At 40.0% G+C, this 22,265-nt stretch overlaps 1 protein-coding gene across 1 annotated transcript in view; it reads right to left on the minus strand.

Moving 5' to 3' along the window:
• TDRD7 (tudor domain containing 7) overlaps nt 1-21,087 on the minus strand; it is a 43,195-nt gene extending 22,108 nt beyond the window's left edge. The window contains 7 exon segments of the mRNA XM_006096497.3: nt 1,979-2,165; nt 5,680-6,251; nt 10,126-10,343; nt 12,995-13,068; nt 16,418-16,631; nt 17,838-17,979; nt 20,719-21,087. Coding sequence (XP_006096559.2) covers nt 1,979-2,165; nt 5,680-6,251; nt 10,126-10,343; nt 12,995-13,068; nt 16,418-16,631; nt 17,838-17,979; nt 20,719-20,925 — 1,614 coding nt within the window. The 5' untranslated portion in view covers nt 20,926-21,087.
• Between the last annotated feature and the right edge of the window lie 1,178 nt (nt 21,088-22,265).

Consider the following 22,265-nt stretch of genomic DNA (forward strand, 5'->3'; position numbering starts at 1 on the left):
AGCAGACTCCCGAGATGTGGGTCTGGTCAGGCAAACTGGCACCAACTTCATGTTCCTGTTTCTCATACTCACCAGTCGTGGAGCCTGCTTATGTTTTCATCCAAGCACAATTTACACTGAATTAAAAATGCCCATTTAAAGTATAGTTTGATGGGTTTTGACAAATGTAGATACCACACAATCAAGATAATAGACCATCTGCCGCTCCAAAGAGTTCTCTTTCTCCTTTGCAATTAACCCTCCTCCACCTCCTGTCCCAGGCAACCACTGATCCAAGTTCTATCATACAGATAAACTTTCCCCATTCTCGACTTCACTAATATAGAATTATTTAGCAGTTCATGCCTTTTTATTGTTGAACTAGTGGCCTGGTGCATGAAATTCGTGCATGGGGGGAGGGGGGTGTCCCTCAGCCTGGCCTGCACCCTCTCCAATCTGGGACCCTTGGAGGATGTCTGACTACCTGTGGGATCGGGCCTAAACCCGCAGTTGGACATCCCTCTTGCAATCCGAGACCGCTGGCTCCTAACCGCTCACCTGCCTGCCGGCCTGATTGCCCCCAACTGTGCCCCCCTTCTGGCCTGATCACCCCCAACTTCCCTCCTCTCCTGGCCTGATAGCCCCTAACCGCCTCTGCCTCAGCCCCGCCACCATGGCTTTGTCAGGAAGGACGTCCAGAAGGTCTCCTGGTCTATAGCTTATTACCCTCTTATAAGTATAGATAGTATGCCATTATATGGATATTCTACAATTTATTTATATTTATATATTCACCTGTTGGTGAACATTTGGGTTGTTTCCAGATTAATACTCTTAGTAATAAAGCTGCTACAAATGTGTGTACAAGCCTTTTTGTGGACCTATGTTTCCTCCTGTGTAAATATTTAAGGTCCATATGGTAAAGATTTAACTTTTAAGAAACTAGAAACTGCTAGCCAATTTTCAGATTTTAAAAGTTAGTCATCAAATTGCTTAAAGTTTTATCTTGGTAGATTTGGTTAAAGAATTTCCTAAATTTCTCTGTGAATGGCAAACGGTGGCTGGGTGGTCAGGGTATCTCCTATTGAACAAACTGGGCAGGAAACAGCCAGCCTCCCTTTCTGACCCCTGACCCTGTATTTGAAGGCAGGGTTTCAGGGGAGAGTACCTGATGGACTGATGCTCAGATTCAGAAAGAAGCTATCTGCACTTAGGGACACAAAAGGGATTATTTGCCAGGGGCTGACACCAGCACAAGGAACGTTTTTATTTATTTTTAATTTATTTGTCCATTGCAGTTAGCATACAATATGACATTAGTTTTAGGAACACGTTTTATATTATGGGACAGAGACCACAGAAACAGAAGTGTATTTCTGTGCTTGTAAAATTGAGACAAAACAGTGTTTTCAGGGCCAGAGAGTTCTAGTTCTTGGTCTCTGCACTGAGGGAAAGAGGAGGCAATGGGGAAAGGCTGACCACCAGGGACACGCCAAGTCTTGGAGTCGCAGAGCCTGCTGAGGGGAGAGACTGGTGAAAGCCGACTAAGAAGGCAGGCCTCAGAGCATGTCTAAGTGCTATTTGGGGTCCTCACTGATGGCAGAAGAGGGACAGGAAGGCTGTGATCTCCTCTGATCTGTACTGTTTCCCTCATTTTGTAGTACTGACCTTGACCAGATACTCACAGAAATGTGATCAGTATTTATTCTTTTTCCCAGGCAATGAGAATAAAGGGCTCTTCCTGATTACATCATGGCTTACAGACACTTCCACGGAGAATTTTTTGTTGTTGTTTTCACTAAAACTTTGAGATAATATAACTACCACTGACTTAAAAGCTGACAGTGAAAATCTTTTATAGATTATCTTTTCAACCTCTGGAGTAAATAAAACAGTTTATTTATTGTGTCCTTAGGGTACACGATCAGAAGCAGCATTTTTATTTGAAAACTCCTGTGCTCGTCTTCAGAATGCTACGACAAAGTAAACAAGTGCTTGCCTTGATTCTGTTCCCTTCTGTGGAGGTGATCTGGGCCCGTAGCCAAGCGTCCTCCTCAGCATGGACAGCCAGCAACTGCCCAACATGCACAGTCTGGACTGGTGTGATCCTCGGGGTCCTACTGTAATAATCCTTCATTTCATCTTCCATCAATTCCTGAGCAGCAGAGTAGTCTTTGCCCACATACCTGGATTAGTTAAAGAGGAGAACACAGATGAAGCAACACAGGAGGAGGCAATCTATAAGAATTCATTAATATTACTGTTTTCTACCTCCATCTTTGGTTCCAGTCTCAGACTTGCTTACATCAACAGGGAGAAGAACATGTATTTAGCAAACAATTGTATCTAACAAAGGAAAATGTAATATTGTGGCACTCATGCAAAAAAGAACAAGGTTCAATATACCACACAACAGAGCAAAAAAATGCTCAAGCACATCCAGTAGTTGGGGCATCTTCAGGAGGATAGGCTGAGAAAAGACTCCAGGGAAGAGAGGAAGACACGGAATATGGAGACTCCAATGGAAGCCAGCCAGCAAGAGTGGACAGAGATTTTGAGTAAGGCTGCTGGAAAGCTTTGCAGATTACTGGAAGAGAATCCAGTTGATAGTTTTGCCTTAACTAAGGCTGGGTCTAAACAAGGCCCAAGCTCTGAAAACCAGTGAAACAAAAAACAAAGAAAAACCAGAAAAACAAAGCTTTAAACACAACCACGTGACAACCCCTCCCCACCTTGCTGAACACATTACAACAAAAAGTTGAGTTCTGATACCCTTAGAAGGGGTAACATGCTATAGCAAAATGCCTCTGACATTGTACTAGTATGCTTCCTGAGAAATACGTGTTCAGGATATGTTCCTATCTCCTTCTACAATTTTCTGCTGCTGACAACTGTAGTCACCTTGTCCCAGTTCATATTACCAAAACATACTATTTCCTTTCTGCCACAAACAGGCTATTGGAGTTTTGTCCTTCAGTCCTCAGAGACAATTCCATCAAAGGCCTCCTTCCAGGATGCAAAACCTGATGAATCAACGTGGCTCCTGTAACAGGGGATGTCAGCCACATGATGAAGGCTTTTTAGCTAGAAGGCTAGGCTATCACCTAGCCAGGGAGATGGGGATATGCCATAAGTACATTGTTCTTTGTATTGTTCTAACTCTTACCTAGAGTCCAAGTGGTTCTACTGAGCATTAAGATACTATTCCTCGCCCTAACCAGTTTGGCTCAGTGGATAGAGCGTCGGCCTGCGGACTGAAGGGTCCCAGGTTCGATTCCGGTCAAGGGCATGTACCTGGGTTTCGGGCACATCCCCAGTGGGAGATGTGCAGGAGGCAGCTGATCGATGTTTCTCTCTCATCGATGTTTCTGGCTCTCTATCCCTTCTCCCTTCCTCTCTGTAAAAAATCAATAAAATATATTTTTAAAAAAAAGATACTATTCCTTTAGGAGGGTTTTCATGTATTCTTATAATTATCACCAGAACAGAAGATACCTAGTCATCCTACCCATTACTAGAGAGGGAAAAAAGCTTTAAAACATCATACACAATATGGAAAGAATGCTTCTTTTGAGGCAAGGACTATTTTAAAACCAACTGTTACATGCATACAGCTGACTCCAGAGACAGCTATAGAGCTCTGTCACACTTTGCATTTACTGAGCTTGAAGAATGTGAAGGCACTGCCTAAAATGCAGCTGTACCCTGGCTCTGAAGTCTCTTTGAGACCTGAAATTCCACCCAAGTGCTCATTTCCTGGGACTGGAGTCTCACAGGGCCTCCCTGCAGTGCTGCTCCAGCCCTGGGAGCTCACTGGCAGAGAGAGGCCTGAACAGAGCCCTCGGGCTTAGTTGTTGACCTCATACAGGCTCCTACCGTGGAGGAGGAAGGTAGTGAGAAGCAGTGTGTGATCTGCAGGCAGATTCTGCAGCAACCAATGGAGAAGGATGGGTACACAGCTTGGTGGAGTAGGTGGATAATGTTACAGTTGGTATGACAGTGGTTAGTGGCAAGAATGAGGTCATACATTGTCCCCAAATTACCTAAGCAATTGGGCAAAGAATGTATGTAGGACAATTTAGGTATGTCATAAATATAAAGTTAATTTTTGAGTCCGGAGACAACATCCCATACTTGACTTGAGGGTTCTGCTATAGCACCTCTCCGGACCTTTCAAGAGTCACGGGTCTAGTTTCCAGAGCTTCCTGCCTTGCCTGAATGAAGATGTGGGTGGATAACAGGTCTCAGCCCAGCTGGGACCTGCTGTCTTCAGGACAGTGGGGGATGCCAATGACCTAGGGTCAGCCCCATGGCAGGCATTACCCATCTGCTGAAATGTGCAATGCTAACTCCAGGATTCAAGTTTACACTGGAAAAAGGGATCTAAATAACCTGAGGACCCTTGGCCGAGTCATCCTGGAATAGACTGGAACCTCCCTACAGAAGTCCTAGAACTGATCCAGATTTCTGCCAACCCTTTAGTAAGAACATCAGAAATCACATGATTGATCCAGCCTAAGGCTGATATCTCCAGAGATCCAGCTACACCAGTTCCCATTTTTGTTATTGTTGTTAATTCTCACCTGAGGATATATATTTTTTCCCCATTGCTTTTTCAGGGCAAGAATGGAAGAGAGAGGAGGGGGTGAATGAAAGAGAAACATCAATGTGAGAGAGACACATTGACTAGCTGCCTCCCACATGCATCCCAACTGGGGGCTGGGAAGCGAACCTGCAACCCCTTCAGTGCATAGGCCAACACCACTGAGCACACTGGCCAGGGCCCAGTTCCCATTCTTATCCCCAGTCAGAAACCGCAAATTAGAGTTTTTCAATATTTTTTATGTATTCTATATTTTCTCCAAAACTCCATGTCAAGTACCTAGAGCTGGACTGCGTTTTCTATCTCGTTATCATTAGCCACTCAGGTAATGACTCCTCCCTCCCAGGCAATGATATCAAAAGCCTCAAAAATCAGAGCATCTTTGGGTCCAAGGTCTAATCTGATGCATTATCCTAGGAGGTGGTGCTTAGCTATTTGGACTTTTAGGAAATGCTACAGAGCCCCAGATTAATAGCATTAACTACCCAGTGGGCGATGTGCTTTTTCTATGGATGAAGTATCACTTTTGACATGGTTACCATTATGCTTTCAAAGTAGAATTTTTCTCAAGTTCATACCATATTATCATTTCAATTTTTAAAACTGTTAGTAATCCTTTCTCTCAAGAATAGTTGTATATTTTTGAACATTTAGCACATATTAAGAATATATGTAGATCTTAATTTTTTTTTTACCATGTTTGAGGCCAAGCATCTCTGTCTAGCTATGGAATTGTGCTAGACAGAGATAGTTATGCATCATTTGCTTTAAGCAGGGGGAACAACAATAAATAGATATTAATTTTTAAGTCCTTTGATTTCAAGTTGCTCACCATCTAGTGGGCAAGACAAATGTACTTATGTAACCATAATGTAGAAGAAATAAAAATTAAGTCTCCTAAGAGATACAAACAAAAAAAGTTCTGGTAGTTGAGAGAAATGTGAAAGATATAAAGAAAAAAAGAATATATTAGACTTTATTATACCTCTATAGAACTTAGACTATATTATTATTCCTCAAACCCCAGCACCCACGTGAAAAATAAGCAAGTAACAACAGTACACCAGGATCCTAAAAATTTAGAAAATAAAACTTGCCTGATGACCACTTCATTTGTGTTGCTCAGTTCAACCACCAATACTGATGGGGATGCCTCAGTTGGAATGACTAGCGGAGGAACTGTTACATTCTCCAAAATGGTATCGGCACTTTCGACAGCATTCTCTTCTATCTGCATATATTCTTCTTCAATCATGGACCTGAAAGCATAATCGCCCTGTGCGTGCCCTGCATCCATCGGGGTTTTGTTAGCGGGCAGTGGAAGTTTAGCATAGAGAATGGCCTTCTTGCGATTTCCAGATATGTAGTCTATGGTGCATACATCAGAAAGCAAGGCAAGGTTTTTTAAGGCATCCTCGGGGAATTTTACTTTGTACGTGTCCTCAAATGCTTTTGGAAGTGCACTGGCCCAAAGACCATTTGAGTATTTCACCAGCAGCTCTGAGACTTTCTCTTTAAAGTCTCCTGGCATGACTGTGGGACACCCTCTTAGTGGAGCAGGAAGTGGAGATGGAGGCACTTTTTCAGGGTCTGGTTCACTTCTCAAAAGCTGCTTTCTCTTAGCTGGATAAAGAAGCAAGTCTTGACCACCACTGTAAGGTCTTTCCACCTGAAATTTTTAAAGAAAGCAAATGATAGATAATTCAATGACTATAAACAATGTGAAAACACAGTACTAGAAATTCATTTCAAATTTAAGAGCAACACTGTTTTAAAATTTATCAAGAGAACACAAACGTGTACATTTGACGCAACTACGAAGACTTTAATGCATTGCCTTTACCTGCAAATTACACCACGAGACACATTTCAGAAATAAAATAGCATGAATTCCCCTGGGAGGTATCTGGCCTCCAATAACCCTAGGAAACCATGAGTGGTCCTGCCCTGTGTGCTGCACATCTCATTCAGTTCTCTCTGCCAAATCCAAAGCAACAGTTTACAAAACTGACTGAACGCGAGGTGGAACGAAGCTGTGAAGAAGTGTCAGAACTGTCAGAAATAAGCCACAGGGAAGAAAGCTAGGAAATATTTAGATAAAACAGAAGTACTGTCTCTCCTCTTCCTGCAATAGCCTGAGGAGACATTCAGCTTTCCATCATTTAGAAAAAGACGCTCCAGAGGTAAGGTACTGTTTCCACATCCACCACAGTTCAAGGTTAGCTGCAGTTTTTGGCATCCTAGACACAAATGCTCATACCTAATGATTGACAGTTTCATCTAAACCAGTGGTTCTCAACCTTCTGGCCCTTTAAATACAGTTCCTCATGTTGTGACCCAACCATAAAATTATTTTCGTTGCTACTTCATAACTGTAATGTAAATATCTGATATGCAGGATGGTCTTAGGCGACCCCTGTGAAAGGGTCATTCGACCGCCAAAGGGGTCGCGACCCCAGGTTGAGAACCGCTGAAAAAAGTCCTACTCAAAGTTGAGAAACACAGAATATAGATAAAAAGGTATATTCTATTTCTGCTTTATGTTCCACTCTCATTGCTGCACAGAAAATTACCATGCAACAAAGATGACTTTAGTGTTGAAAAAAAGCAACCAGAAAACAAAGTCAGTTGTTTAAGAACCTTAAATTTAGTAGGAAACCACTCATTTTGGGCAAAGTTTTAATATCAAAGAGACATTCTCCACCTACAATCCTAGCAAGAAAAATTCCGGGGCTTTGCATATACGTAGAGTAGGCAAGGATGAAAAATTTTCCTCAAAAGCCATAAATTTTAAAAAAAATTAAAAATATTTTTTAAAAGCCACAAATTAAGCCACACTAATAGTAATTATCATGGCGTATAAAATAGAGTAACCAGAAACAACACAGTAAGAAGAACCTATGAAGTTAATTTTTAAAATTGTAGCTCCAAATTTGCTTTCTTTATCAAAGCTTAGTAATGAGTTATATGTGTATCTTGATTCTAAAGGGCTTTAAGTTTGTTGAAGACATGCTATAAGAACATGATTGTCTATGCATTTCAAAAATGAAACAATATGTAGTCCAAGAAGGAACTCGAGGCCCTGAACCTACAAATCGAGCATTGTTGGTAAAATCTCAAAAGTCCTCCTCAGATTAGGGAATTCTGCGGAGGTACGTCAATATTGCTAAACCTGCACCCAGTGAGAAATCCTTCCCAGAAAGGAGTAAAAATGAAATGAAGTGACTAGCATTCTTGGGAATTCCTACCATAAAAATAAACTCCACATTCCACATAAATCAGGGATATCATTAAGCATTCTTGACTTTATAAATAGGGTGACAGCCGTATTTCCAGAGTTTGACTTTTCACACTATACAGCCTAACACATCACACTGCCCTCTAGTGTTAACACTGAAGACAGTGCCTGGTACATGCAGGTGCACAGTAAATGTTGTATGAACAATCAGGATGGATCAGTGTATGAATCTTGCCTGGAAAGCGCTTGGGACTCAAGCAGGTGTCAGTGGCCTGAAGGAAAAAGTGATTATAAAAACATATGCTGTCTGTAGGCCAGGTGCTTATAAAGAGGGAGTGGTCTACACTTTGCCCAACAGGGTTTGGGCCAAAAAATATTTTAATTTAAATAAATGAAAGGCCTCTTTCAAATACTAATCATCATGCATATTTAATTCTATAAGCTTCGAAGCAACAATAGCAATGCTACCATTCACATTGTTGAACCTATTCTGTGTAAATAAAGCATTAAGAAATATCTAAAAGTTACTTTGGTTTAAGACTCTAGTAATCCGCCGAAACCGGTTTGGCTCAGTGGATAGAGCGTCGTCCTGGGGACTGAAGGGTCCCAGGTTCGATTCCGGCTAAGGGCATGTACCTGGGTTGCGGGCACGTCCCCAGTGGGAGATGTGCAGGAGGCAGCTGATCGATGTTTCTCTCTCATCGATGTTTCTAACTCTCTATCTCTCTCCCTTCCTCTCTGTAAAAAACCAATAAAATATATTTTTAAAAAAAAAGACTCTAGTAATCCTATTCTGGCTAAGATTTCTATTAAATTATTCTGAGCCATCATTTTATAATAACAGACTCTCAGTGGGAACATGTATGGAAATTGATGTCAACTCACTTTTCAATGTTTTTTCTCCAAAGAAGTTTGTAAAAAATTTAAATCTCAACCCTACATTAATTTTAAAATAAAAAGAATGTATTTCTTATAAACAATTAAAATAATGAAGTATATGTTTAGTTACATATATTAGTATAGTTATATGTAATATATATTAGTATCATTGCATATACTATATATAGTTATATTGTTATATTAGTAATATAATATCCTATCTAATAATAGACAAACATGGTAATTGACCATACCTTCGCTACACCTCCCATTGGCTAGTCAGTGCGATATGCAAATTAACCACCAACAAAGATGGCGGCTAATTTGCATACTGCAGGCAGGGTGGGACAGTGCCATCTCGCCTGCCCTGCCACCATCCAGGCCTGCTATCTGCAATCCTGGGCGGGGGGGGGGGGGTTCCGTGTGCGACCGGACCTGGGGCGGTCGGGCGGGGCAGCAGTGATCCGCCGGCCCACCCAAGTGTCCCGTCCCGTGTGCAACCCGGGGCAGGGCCCCAACCCCCGGATCGGCCCTGCCCTGTGCGGGACAGGGGGCGGCACCCCAACCCCCTGATCAGCCCTGCCCTGTGCACGACCGGGGGCGGCACCCCAAACCCCTGATTGGCCCTGCCCTGTGTGCGACTGGGGAAGGCGCCCCAATCCCCTGATCGGCTTGCCTTGTGCGGGACCGGAGGCGGCACCCCAACCCTCTGATCGGCCCTGCCCTGTGCGGGACCAGGGGCGGCGCCCCAACCCCTCAATCGGCCCTGCACTGTGGGCAACCCAGAGAGGCGGGGCAGGCACCTAGGGATCGGCCTGCCATCTGCCACCCAGGTAGGCACCTAGGGATCGGGCCTGCCATCTGCCACCCGGGGAGCGGGCCTAAGCCAGCAGGTGGTTATCTCCCGAGGGGTCCCAGACTGTGAGAGGGCACAAGTGGGGCTGAGGGACACCCCCCATTCCCCCACCCCCCGCCAGTGCACAAATTTCTGTGCACCGGGCCTCTAGTATCATATAACAAAATAAAATTTGTTCAGATGAATGTCTTTTAAAATGCTTAGGAACAAGCATATATAATTTGAGGCTAATAAAAAAAGTTTTATTACCAGTAAGTTCATTATTAAAATGGCAAAGTTAATAAGTATCTATTGGTAGCAGCTCAATACAAAATGGTATACCTTTTATCACATATTAAATGAATAAAAAATAATTCAAAACAAAATATATAAAAACAGCCATTATAACACACAGTCCTTAACCCTTGACATACTTCTATAAGAACAGATGTGTGTTAATCTTAGGGTAAAGACTAATGAAGCAATATTATGTAAAGTGCCTCAGGCTCCCTGACTAAAAGGTGACATGACTAATAACCCAAACCTGAAAGTGGAGGAGGCATCAGGAGGGAGGAATAAGGAGAAACATACCGTGCAAATATGAGGCCAGTGCTCACACTGTTGTACGATTCCTTGATTAAGTTCTTCTTTATATAACTCTTTGTAAAAGTGTGGAAGCTTAGACATCCAAATGCCATTGCTATGCTTGTCTAGCATTTCCTTTATGCGGTTTTGAACCTCATCCATTTTGTAAGTGTAAGAGGCAGGAGGCGTGACATTTGGTTTTTCAACAGTCTGATTTAAATTATCTTTAAATTAAAAAAATGATAGAATTAACCAAAATGCTTGCTTTAGCTTATTCCCATTACCTAATGATTGTGCTTTAGGCTTTGTCACACTTCAGGCTTGCGGGTCTAGGGATTTAGAAGGGAGCAGTATTAGGCAGAGCAGGACCAGGACAGCTTCATCCCAAGTTTTAACCATGAAATAACCAGGAGGGTCAACAGCCACCCACAGAGGGAATCTGGTCCCTTTATTTTGCAAGGGTACTTCATCTAATTTAAACATCAGAATAATCTTGCTTCATAAAGAATAATGAAATTGCCTGGCCGGTGTGGCTCAATAGTTGAGCGTCAACCCATGAACTAGGAGGTAGCAGTCTGATTCCTGGTCAGGGCACATGCCCAGGTTGAGAGCTTGATCCCCAGTAGGGGGCATGCAGGAGGCAGCCAATCAAAGATTCTCTCTCATTGGTGTTTCTATCTCTCTCTCCCTCTCCCTTCCTCTCTGAAATAAATAAAAATTAAAAAAAGAATAATAAAACTTATTTAATCAACCATTTTCTAACTGTAACTAAGGAAGGTTAAATTTAGACAATAATAGTTTATTTGCAATACTGAATTTAAGCTATATTCCACAAGGCATGAAGATAAAGCCTTAATAGTAAGATCAAAAAATATTTTATAAAAAATAATAAACTGTCCAGCTTTTAAGATGTGATCTGTCTTCCCCTTTATTCAAGAGAAAAATAATCTGGCAATACATGAAGTTCAAAAAATGATCCACTTACACTAATCATCCTGGCCTCAGTTTATAAATATAAGGTTTGAAGCACACAGATAACTATTGATGTTTTTTTTATTTCCCCAATTCATATCATTCATCTTTCATAAAGTGTTGACTAACTCTCTTACTCATTTAATTTTTATTTAAAATGTAGAGTGCCTGAGTTAACATCCTAAGACATTAAAGAAATTTGAGTATTTACAATAGTTGATAGTTCTGTTTTTTTAGGAACTATGAGATTCATTCCAAATCTTATTTAAATTTCACTGGAATACAGATCAAAGTACTTTAAAAATTACCAACTACAAGCAAAATATGTTCACATTTCAATCATATAGGATTTCTACTGGGATTCAACAATTTCACTTTAAACTGCTGTTTTGGGGACACTGGCCTCTGAAGAGGCCAGAACACCAAAGAGCGAGCTGTTCCTTGAGGATGGCTGGATGCTGACTGCTTTACCCACCACAGGGCGAGAGACCTAGCCTTGCTGCGACTGTTTGGCTCAGCGAATGAAAGGGTCCAGGGTGCCCACCTAAGTTTCCTATTTAAGGCAGAGCTAATTTATTTAAGTTCTTCCCAAATAATGATATAAAAATACCAGAAAAAAGACGAGTTTCTCAGAACTGGCCAGACCCCATTTAGAGAGTGTCAGCAGCTGATGCACAGTTGGAGTCTTTGCAAACACACCTGCTCTGTGGGGCCTCTGGAGCCACCTAATGTCAGACCAATCAAGGAGGTAACCTAGGCTGTCAGCAGGCAGGTGTGTCCCTTATCAAGATACCTGTGTCCCTTATCACCCTCTCACTCATAAGAGGGTAAGACTTAATATACATAAATATGAAACTTAAACTCATAAAATAGTTTCAGATACTCTGCCATTTAAAAGCTGGGACCCTACTCCATGTGCAATGACCTCTAAGCATCTAAATATGAATATAAATGATTCCTCAGGTTATAAACTCCAAAAGGTCTGTTAAGAAAACAAAAGATGCATATCAGCTGCCAGGTGAATTGCAATCCTCCTGAATAAGTCCCTTTGGTTCTGCAGGAAAAGTTTATTCTGATTTAAAAGGACTTACAACAAGTCTAAAGGGTATATGACTTTATTGAGTACAGTAGTCATGTTTCAGGAAATGCATATGTAAGAGTAATTGACATAAAAAATCATATTGTTTAATTAATTTCTAGAAGCAATACTGGAGATGTGCTCTTACAGAAAAATGATTTTAATTCAGTAAGAATCACACTTAAAGCAGCAAATCCTTTAAAATTTGTGCAACATAAGTGCTATTTCTGAAAACAGTGTGTCCCGCAGGTGGGGCTATAAGCAGGGGATTTATACCTGGGTTGGAGGAGACAAGATGAGTGGGTACATTTCTAACCTTCAGATTCTTTGACTTTATATTTTGTCTCCAACTGTTTTCTTAACAGCCCCCTTTGGATCTTAAAAGCTGAGGAATCATTTATATTCATATTTAAATACTTAGTAGTCACTGCATACAGCTTAGGGTCCCAGCTTTTGAATGGCAGAGTATCTGAAATGATTTTATGAGTTTAGGTCCCATATTTATACACTTTAAATCTTACCCTTAATGCATGAGAGGGTAACAAGAGACACAAGTATCTGCAGGTGGCACTTGGAATTGAAACAGAGTAAGTCTAATGTGAGGAAGGTCTCAAGTCAGAATAATGATGACATCCTTGGAGGTATTATTTTCTCTTTACATCACTTCAATTCATAACTTAAAGAAATTAAGAAAGAGGGGAGGAGAGATATTCCAAGCAGGAGAAGGTGAAAGCAAATGTCAAAGCCATCAACAGATAGTTTTCTTAGGGCTTTGAGGCTCCAGAAGCCAAAATCTATCATGAAGCTAATGTTTAGGGAACGTACCACTCATTTCCTTAGAACAGGTTCTTGAGAGATGTATCTGTAAAGGTGGTGGAAGGGATGCTTTTGGACTAAACCTAAGGTATAAAGAAAGTGAATTAAAATTAAAATAGCAAAGTTAATACCAAGGTTTAAGCACTATACTTTTCATTAAAGTCTTTGTGGCATTGAACATTAAAACAAGTCATTAAAATATTTCACAATGAACTGAAATGCAAATATACCTGATTTCAGCTTTCATGTTTCATATTCACCCAAAGAAAATGTATTAAAAGCTAAATTTAAACTAGGATTATAAAATAACTTGGAAGCCAGAGTTCCAATTAATCACTTTTAAGGAACAAGCAATACAAAATAATTTTTAAAAACATGCAAAGAATAAACAGTTGAACATAAAGACTATTTTTGGAATATAACTAAAAACTGAAAGACTTGCATCACCAGATATTGAAATGTATAATAAAGTTACAAAAATAGTTGAACAGATAAGTAAAATTGTAGAGAGCTTAGAAACACTCAAATTACATTACATCTTAGCATATGATAACAGTGGCATTTCAAACCAGAGAGAGGATTGCTCGAATAAGCACCTAGGAAAAAATAAACAAAGATTCCCCACCTCATACACTTACTAAAATAATTTTATATGAATTATAATAAATATATATAGCAAGATTTTTCCAAATATGAGTACAAAGAAATAAACCACACACACAGACTGCAATAATTTGTGTTCATGTCTGTCTCCCTCACTAGACTCTAAGTGTCTTAATTACCTGTGTTCCCAGTGCCTAAGGACAGTGCTTGGTACATGCAAGGAAGGGTGAATGTTGTAGGAATAAATAGAATGATATAGAATTTGTAGTTGACTTTTTTTTTCTTTCAGCACTAGAAAAATATGTCATTTTCTTTCTCCATGGCTGCAGATGAGAAATCCACTGTCATTAAAACTGGTATTCCCCTACAGGTGATGTGTCCTTTCTCTCTGGCTCTTTTAAAGGTTTTGTATTTGTCTTTAGTTTTCAGAAGTTTAATGATGGGGTGTCTTGGTGTGGGTTTCTTTAGATTCATCCTATTTGTAATTCTCTAGGCTTCTTAAATCTGTAGGCTTATGTCCTTAGCCAAATTTGAGATATTTTCAACCATTAAGCCTTCAAATACTCATTCAAATCCCACTCGCTCTTCTCTTTCTGAGACTCTGATATTACAAACATTAGGTCTTTCTTATTTTCCCCATAGGCCCCTAAGGCTCTGCTAGCTTTTTCTCCCCCATAGGCTCCTTAGGCTTTGCTACTTGGTTTTTTGGTTTGGGTTTAGTTTGATTTTTTGAAGTCTGTTTACTCTGCTGTTAGATTGGGAAATTTCTATTGTTCTATCTTCAAGTTTATGGATTCTTTCTTGTGTCATATTCATTCTGCTACTGAGCTCATCCAGCGCATTTTTTATTTTGATGTTGCATTTTAAGTACTATAGTTTTCATCTGGTTCTTTTTACTATGTTCTATTTGTTTGATGAATTTTCTATTTTTTTCCCAAAAATATTGGCAATTGCTCAGAAAACACTTATGACAGCTGCCTTAAATTCTTTGTCACACAATTCTAACATCTGATTCATCTTGGTGTTGATGCCTGTTGATTATCTATTCTCATTCAAGTTGTCATTTGCTTGGTTCTTAGTACAATGAGTGATTTTTCTGTTATTGTATCCTGGACATTAGGACACATGTTAGGAGACTTTGGATCCTATTTAAATGTCCTATTTTAGCAGGCGGTTACCCTGTTTAGGTTTAGCACAGTTCTCCTGGCCCACTTTTGCAAGTGGTGGGCCATTGATAATTTAGTTTTCAGGGCTATATGGTACTATTCTGGTCTGGTACATGCACATGTTGCTGTGGGGCTCCTGCGTGATCTCTGCAGGTGCTGTCCATGGGAGCAGAATGCACTTCCTGGGTCTGGTGCTGCTGGGTGGGAGGGGCAGAAGCACACTACGCTGCAGGTCAGAGAGCACCAACTTGGGTCCACTCTTTAGGCTGCTGGTGGGGCCTCCCATTCAATCATTGCTGGTGCTACTTGGAGATGGAAGGCGCATACCTGGGCCATCCAATGCTGCTAGGTGAGGGGTGGGGGACACCAGATTGTGGGGTGGAGAATGCTCTTCAGAACCCACAATCCAGAATGCCTGATTTTGCTATCATTTTATCAATTCAATTTAAAAATGGGATTGAATTTAGGCATGCAACCAGGGGAGACAATCATACCTCAGCCACATACTGAACCCAACTAATGCTTCGGGTCAAGATCCAAGTTTTAACTATGTATTTTCTAGATCTTATCCAAATTATAATAACCATAAACAACATTAAATATATACCATTATGGCAAATATTTAAGGGTTACTTTATTAAAAAATGCCAAAATATAAAAAATTACAACCCTTTTACCTAACTTAAAAATTAATTCTTTCTAAATATTCTAATTATTAGGGTGGGAAAGTGCCTGTGTGGGGGGAAACTATATTTTGCACAAAATGGGATTTTTGAACACTGAATTAAAGAAATTTGATACAACAAAATTTGTTTTATAAAGGCACAAATAGATGCAATAAGGTAATACTGACTCATCTATATCAGGAGTTGGCAAACTTTTTCTGTAAAAGGTCCTATGGTACACATTTTAGGCTTTCTAGGCCACTGTCTCTGCACTACTACTCAACTCTGCAGTTGTGCAAAAATAAGCCCAGACAATACAGAAGCAATGGGATGTGGCTGTGTTTCTATAAAACTTTATTTACAGAAAACAGGCAATAGGCTGGGTTTGGTCTATGGGTTGTAGTTTGCTGACCTGAGTGATCTTATAAAACCTTTAACATTCAGAGTCAGAAAGGAAATTTGAGATTGCCTACTTAACATTTTCACTGGACAAATGAGGACACCACAGCCCCAAAAGATCAAATGATTTCACTTACTTCCCTTGGCTTGTGAATGGCAGCATCAAACTCAGACTTTAAAGCTGTGTTATTGCCAATCCAGTATTCTGATGCATGGCTATATTATGCAATTGTATAATTATGGATTAATTTCTGGAACACAGTCTAATGTGCAAATCAACAGATTTTATTTAAAACTTACAAAATGTATTATAAGAAAGGTTCTCAGAAAAAGTTGTAAGTTATACTGAAATGGCATCTTAGAACAATTTGTGAGAGCTTTTAAAATGAATTTCACAAGGAGGGATTACAAAAAATGTAGAGAAAATACAGAATGGAGGTATTCAGAGAAATACATTCATGCAGCCATGAAAAGTGGATTTACAAATAATGATGCTACATACAAATAAACTTACATTAGACAAAACAAAGTATATACATTTCTAGCATTTGTTATCCTAGGTTCACTGAAGTTCCTTTAGCCCAACAAAGAACAAATACCTGTTGTTGGTAGGCATGGTCACATGCCTCTGCATGGGAACACTTTGGAACACTTCACTTCCAACATGTGTGTGTGCTGTGTAAGGTGGTAATTCAGCCTCAGGCTTGACTCCAAGAGAGTTTCCTCTGTCTCTTGACAGAGCTGCATTAGGCTTTCTGCTGATGGAAAAATCTGAAGAAAATCCTGGTTGTCTGAGAGTTGCTTTTGGTTTTCCTATGAAGTTAGACATACAGAATGGAATCATTTAGCTTCCCCAAACCCTAGTTTCATTATGTCACTCCCCTGTCCAGATGTTTTCTGCAGGTCTCTAATCTCAGAGCAGTATGTAAGAACGTGAGGAAGTTGCCACTTGAGGGGTGGTCCATAGGGGAAGAGTAGATTGGTGCGTATTTAGCAGATGAGGTTCTTCAAAATATGATTTCATCTACTAGACTAGCTAGTTACTTTCCCTCTACTTACCAATTAATACTTATTAGCAACCATCTCATGTTCTTACAAATGTACCACACTCCCCTATATTTCAGTCCTCCATCCCCTCTCCATCAATTTAAACTCTTTCCATCATTTGAAGTCTGGGTTCAAGTCTCCTCTTCAATATGAAGCCCTCCATTGTCATTCTCACGTAAACTGCTTGCTGTGGCATTCAGGCATCTACTCTTTTTAAAACTGAATTTATTGGGGTGACATTGCTTCACAAAACCATACAAGTTTCAAGTGAACAGCTCAATAAAACATCATCTGCACACTGCATCTTGCGCCCATCACCCCAAGCAAAGTCCTTTTCTGTTCCCACCTTTCCTCACTTTGCCACCTCCACCCACCTCCCACCCCCTTTCCCTCTGACTATCATCACCTCTGTCAGTGTCTATATGTTATAGATGTCTATAGGGAATTTTGTTTAATCCCTCTTCCTCCTTTCATCTAATCTTTTGTATTACCACTGAGCTATTTCTTGAGAATTTAGTTTTAGAACTGATTATAAGCTCCTTGAAATGAGTATTCAGTAAACACAGGCTGAGCTGCCTATATAATACCTCTGTCTACCATATAATTCATATTTTTAAAAAAGAGAATTTATACTAAAAGGCATGATTTGCTAAATAATACATTAAATCACAGGTTCTTGGTTCATCCAACATGCTGGATGAAGCTTTCCTGCAAATAATCTAAAAGAATAACACCATATTTTGCTTTAAGTACTCTCTGTTATCTCACACTGAGTAATTACTTCATTTAGCAAGTCATGCTCATCATGTTCACTTAATTTCAAATGAAAATATTAGCTTCAGGATTTCACCCTTGACATATAAATGTTAACAGATATAAGTTTATCATGAATATAAGCAATATTCCCAGAATTCCATATGTCAGTGTATTCATAAACAGGCTTAAAATTTTTAGCATGTGAAAAGACCATACCTTCCAGAAAAAACGGCATGGTTTTCTTTACTCTCATCTGACAATTAACTTGCCGCCCAGTCTTTCTTTTAGAGCTCCTCTGACGAGCCACAAGCTGAGCAATTCTTGCAGTTTCTGTGCAGGCCACAGCATAACAGGTAGTCTATTCATGAGAGGCAAAGTGAGAGGAGAAACATTTCTCAGACACACCGGTGCCTAGAGGCCATATTTTTTAAAAATATATTTTTATTGATTTCAGAGAGGAACAGAGAGGGAGAGAGAGAAACATCAATGATGAGAGAGAATCATTGATTGGCTGCTTCCTGCATGCCCTCTACTGTGGATCCTGGACATGTGCCCTTGACCAGAATTGAACCTGGGACCCTTCAGTTCACAGGCTGATGCTCAATCCACTGAGCGGAACCACCTAGGGCTAGAGGCCAATTTTTAAAAGTGGATCTCAGTGAGTTTACATGTCCCAAATCAAGCTGTATGCAAATCACTCTCTTCTTGATCACGTTGAGCAGAATTATATTTTCTACATAGAAATCAAGTACAGTCTAACATACTGAATGATCTTCCTTGGTTAAATTCAAAATTTTATTTATTCCTTAAACAGGTATTTATGAAGCATCTACAATGTGCTAGGTACTATGGGGATACCAAATGAACCAAAAGAAACCTGTGGTCTACACGTATTATCTAACATAATCTGTGAGATATATTTTACTCTATTTAATACGATGGGAAAACAGAGGCTCAGAAAAGTTAGCAACTCATCCAAGTCACACAGCTAGGCTACCTGAATCCAAAGTAGGTACTCATAACTGCTATGTTGCACTACCTTTCAAAGACCACTAAATCCTAGTCTTGCCACTGCAAAGATCAGCTGGGTGATTTAGGGCAAATCAGTTAACCTCCCAATCTCAGAATTTGCAGCTATAAAAAAGGGTTTTACAGGGCTTAGATCTGGGGTTTTCAAAGTGTTCAGTGGAGCCACAGGATTCCATGGAGTTGCCTCAAGGGCCTCACAGTGGCAAGGTGTGAAGGTTAGGCAGGCCAGGACCCTCTGCTCCTACTTAAAACAGCAGCTCAGCTTTTTATCTTAAAAAACAACAACAACAACACAAAAACTTGTGCAACATATAGGCTATTTGAAAAAATATTTGACAAAAGTATGTAGACCATTAGGATTAGATGATCCCTAAAGCCCCATCTAATATGTAAGTCTTTGATTCTAAGTTGAACTCAAGAACGGGAAAGCAAAAATAAGCCAAAGCATGTTCCGAATCTTTGGCCCAGTATTTCTATTCCTGAAAATATGTTACAAGAATATAATTCAAAAGAAGAAAAAAATTTCATATCCAAATATGTGCAATAGGGCCTATTCTAACATTCAAAACCTGGAAACATTAAAAATGCCCCAAACAGGGAAATAAAAGAGTAAATTATAGCTTAGTAACTCTATGAAGCATTATTAATTTATTAATTCATTCAGACATTTTATCATTCATACATTCAACACATTTATTAAGCACCAACTATTAGGGATGAAAAACAATCTGTCATCCTCAAGAAACTGTTGAATGAAAGAGAGAAGGACAAAGAGACTAAACAGAAAACACTGTGTCAAGTAGGATGTTGGATGTATTACAAGGTGCCAAGTGGACAGAAAGGATGGCTTAAATCTCTCTAGGAGAATCAAGAATGCTGAAGAAAGTTTTATTATTAATATAATATTTAATTAATTTATAGCTGCTCCTTATAAACATTATTACAGATTAGGTAAACCTCCCCTTTGACCACTGCTAATCCTGGGACCCTTTTCCCTCCTCTACCCACTGCCTCCCCTGTGCACTGCCAACAGAGGAACAACTATAATAAGTTTTGGTGAGAAATACTTCATACATGTTTGATGTATTTACATTTATAGAAATGTACCCAGAAAAATGTACTGGTTTGGGGAATTGGTGTTTTTGCCTGTCTTTTGGGTAATGGTTTGTCCATATCTTCCACACTGTGCATAGGGCAGATACCAAGAAGTGAAACTGTTGGGTCACAGGGTATGCACAAGAAAAAACTTACTTGCTACCATCAAATTTCCCATGTTATACATAAAATACTCTCCCAGAGAATATAAATATGAATACATAATATTATTCTAGAGAAACTAAAGGATTTGAATTATGGAATAATATGATCACATTGGTGTGAAGGCAAGACCAGGCGAGAGAAAGGACTAAAGACAGGGAGAACGGTTGGGAGGGCCCTGTAATAATCAAATGCTAAATGATCAATTAGGGATTGAAGTGGGGTCCAGATAGTAGGAATAGATATGAGTGAGGTCAAATGATGAGAATTTAAAAGCATCTGTTAGTTTGGCAATCAGGAGGTCAGTGACCTGGAGAAAACAGTTGTAGCGAGTTCATAATGGGTGGGTGTGACATTTAGGCACTTAAGATTTCCAGTACAGTTACTTTGGATATTGAGACTGAATGAACTTTAACTTTAAAATTTCTTATTTAATATGGTTAAAATCTTATTATTTTTACAACAAAAGAATTTGAGGGGTTAACCAAAATAATCAGAATCTAGACTGTGCCTTTTTTAATTCTCACCCGAGGATATTTTTTTAAATTGATTTTGAGAGAGAGAGGGAGGGAGGAGGGAGGGAAATGTCCTGAACACACCCTGAACCTGCAACCTAAGTATGTGCCCTGACCGGGAATCAAACCCACAACTTTTTGCTGTACGGGACGACGCTCCAACTAACTGAGCCACCTGGTCAAGGCTTAGCTAGCACTTTTCACTTTGACTTCTATCACAGTGATGAGACTGAAAGTGCCAGAGAGGAAATTAAGAACTGGTGTGACTTTTCTGACATGCACAAGTACCCCCTTACCTCACCAGATCTACTGGTCTCTATCCTGACCACTGCTGGCACACTTCTCAGATAGGCTTCTAGTGACGGGTAACCTAACTGCTTGAAGGGGATCCAGTCTCCAGTCAAGGATTTGTACTCTCCTTGCAGCCGAGGCAATGCTATTCCATTCTTATGAGACTGTAGAACAGCTCGTAGCATTTTTGAAACCAGATCTGCTTCCAGCATCTTCACCTATAAGAGCACAGTGCAAGATTACTGTGAGATGACTCATTAGCCTGTGATTCAAGTAGATTTTCAGAGTTTACACTTGTTAAGACTATTCGATAAATTGTTACTGGATACTTTCTGTGCTATTACAATAAAGAGCAATAACTGCGATGGTAGAGAAAAGCACAGCATGTTAGGAGGACACAGGAAGTCAGAAAGCCACAAAGACTAGCCTGTGAAGGGAAGATATCAGGGAATGTTTCCCAGATGAGGGGAGGCCCGAATGGAAGCCTAAAAGACAAGATGGAATCAGCCAGACAAAGAGGAAAAGGGTGTGTGGAGGCGGGGTGGCCAGGGGGATGGAGAGGTATCAGCCCCAAGTAAAGGAAACAGAAAGTGCAAAAGGCACAGCAGTGAGAGAGAAGTTTATGGTTGTTCTGAGAATTCCAAGTAGTTAAGTGGCTGGACATGATTGAACAAAGACTCCAAGCTACGTAAGGGCTGAAGGATAGGGATGGGAGAGGTGGGAAGAGGCAGACCTAGAAGAGTCTCTCATATTTGCTAATATGTTTGCATTTTTGCCAAAAGTAATGTAGGGCCTTGGAGAGGTTTTAATAGGGGGATAAAATGATTAGTTCTGCATTTTAGGAATATCACTATTCTGTAGTGGGGAAGATAAATTAGAAGAAGAAAGATTAATGACTTGTAGGAATACTTAGAAATGTGGATGACCTGAAAACAGGGCCTTGGGAATAAACAAAATATCAATTTGAGAGGTAATTAGGAGGTGAAGTCAACAGGAATTGATTAGCTGGCTTGGATGATGAGGGAGTTTCCAAATTCCCATTTTAGAAGCATGGTGCATAGTAATGACCCACACTGAGGTGAGGTAGATCTGCAAAATAAAGTAATAGAGTGAATTAATTTTGGACATAGGAGTTTGGGATGCTCACAAGGCAGCCACACAGATATACTTACTAGGAATTTAAGTTAGATGTCTGACCTGGTTATAGATTGCTGGCATATACGTGGTATTTCATAACTAGGGAGTCAATAACAAAGTTAAAGATGGACCTTTGTGAAAGGCTGTCATTTAAGAAGTAGGCAAGGAAGAAGATCATATAAAAGGCTGAGAAAAAGGGACCAGAGAAATAGAAGTAGAAAAGGCAGAGTCACAGTGTCATATAAACAAAAAGAGGATAGAACCAAGAAGAATGGCATGTTCAAAAGTGTCATCTGCAGCAGACAAGTAAGAGAGAAAAAAGCAAAGCGACTGCTGCATTTTGGTACATAGGAAATCCATGAGGACCTTGGCTAAGAATCTGCATTGATCAGTAACAGGCATGTTTCAAAATCAA

The sequence above is a fragment of the Myotis lucifugus genome, unplaced genomic scaffold (genome assembly GCF_000147115.1).
Source record: "Myotis lucifugus unplaced genomic scaffold, Myoluc2.0 scaffold_180, whole genome shotgun sequence".
Taxonomy (NCBI): Eukaryota; Metazoa; Chordata; class Mammalia; order Chiroptera; family Vespertilionidae; genus Myotis; species Myotis lucifugus.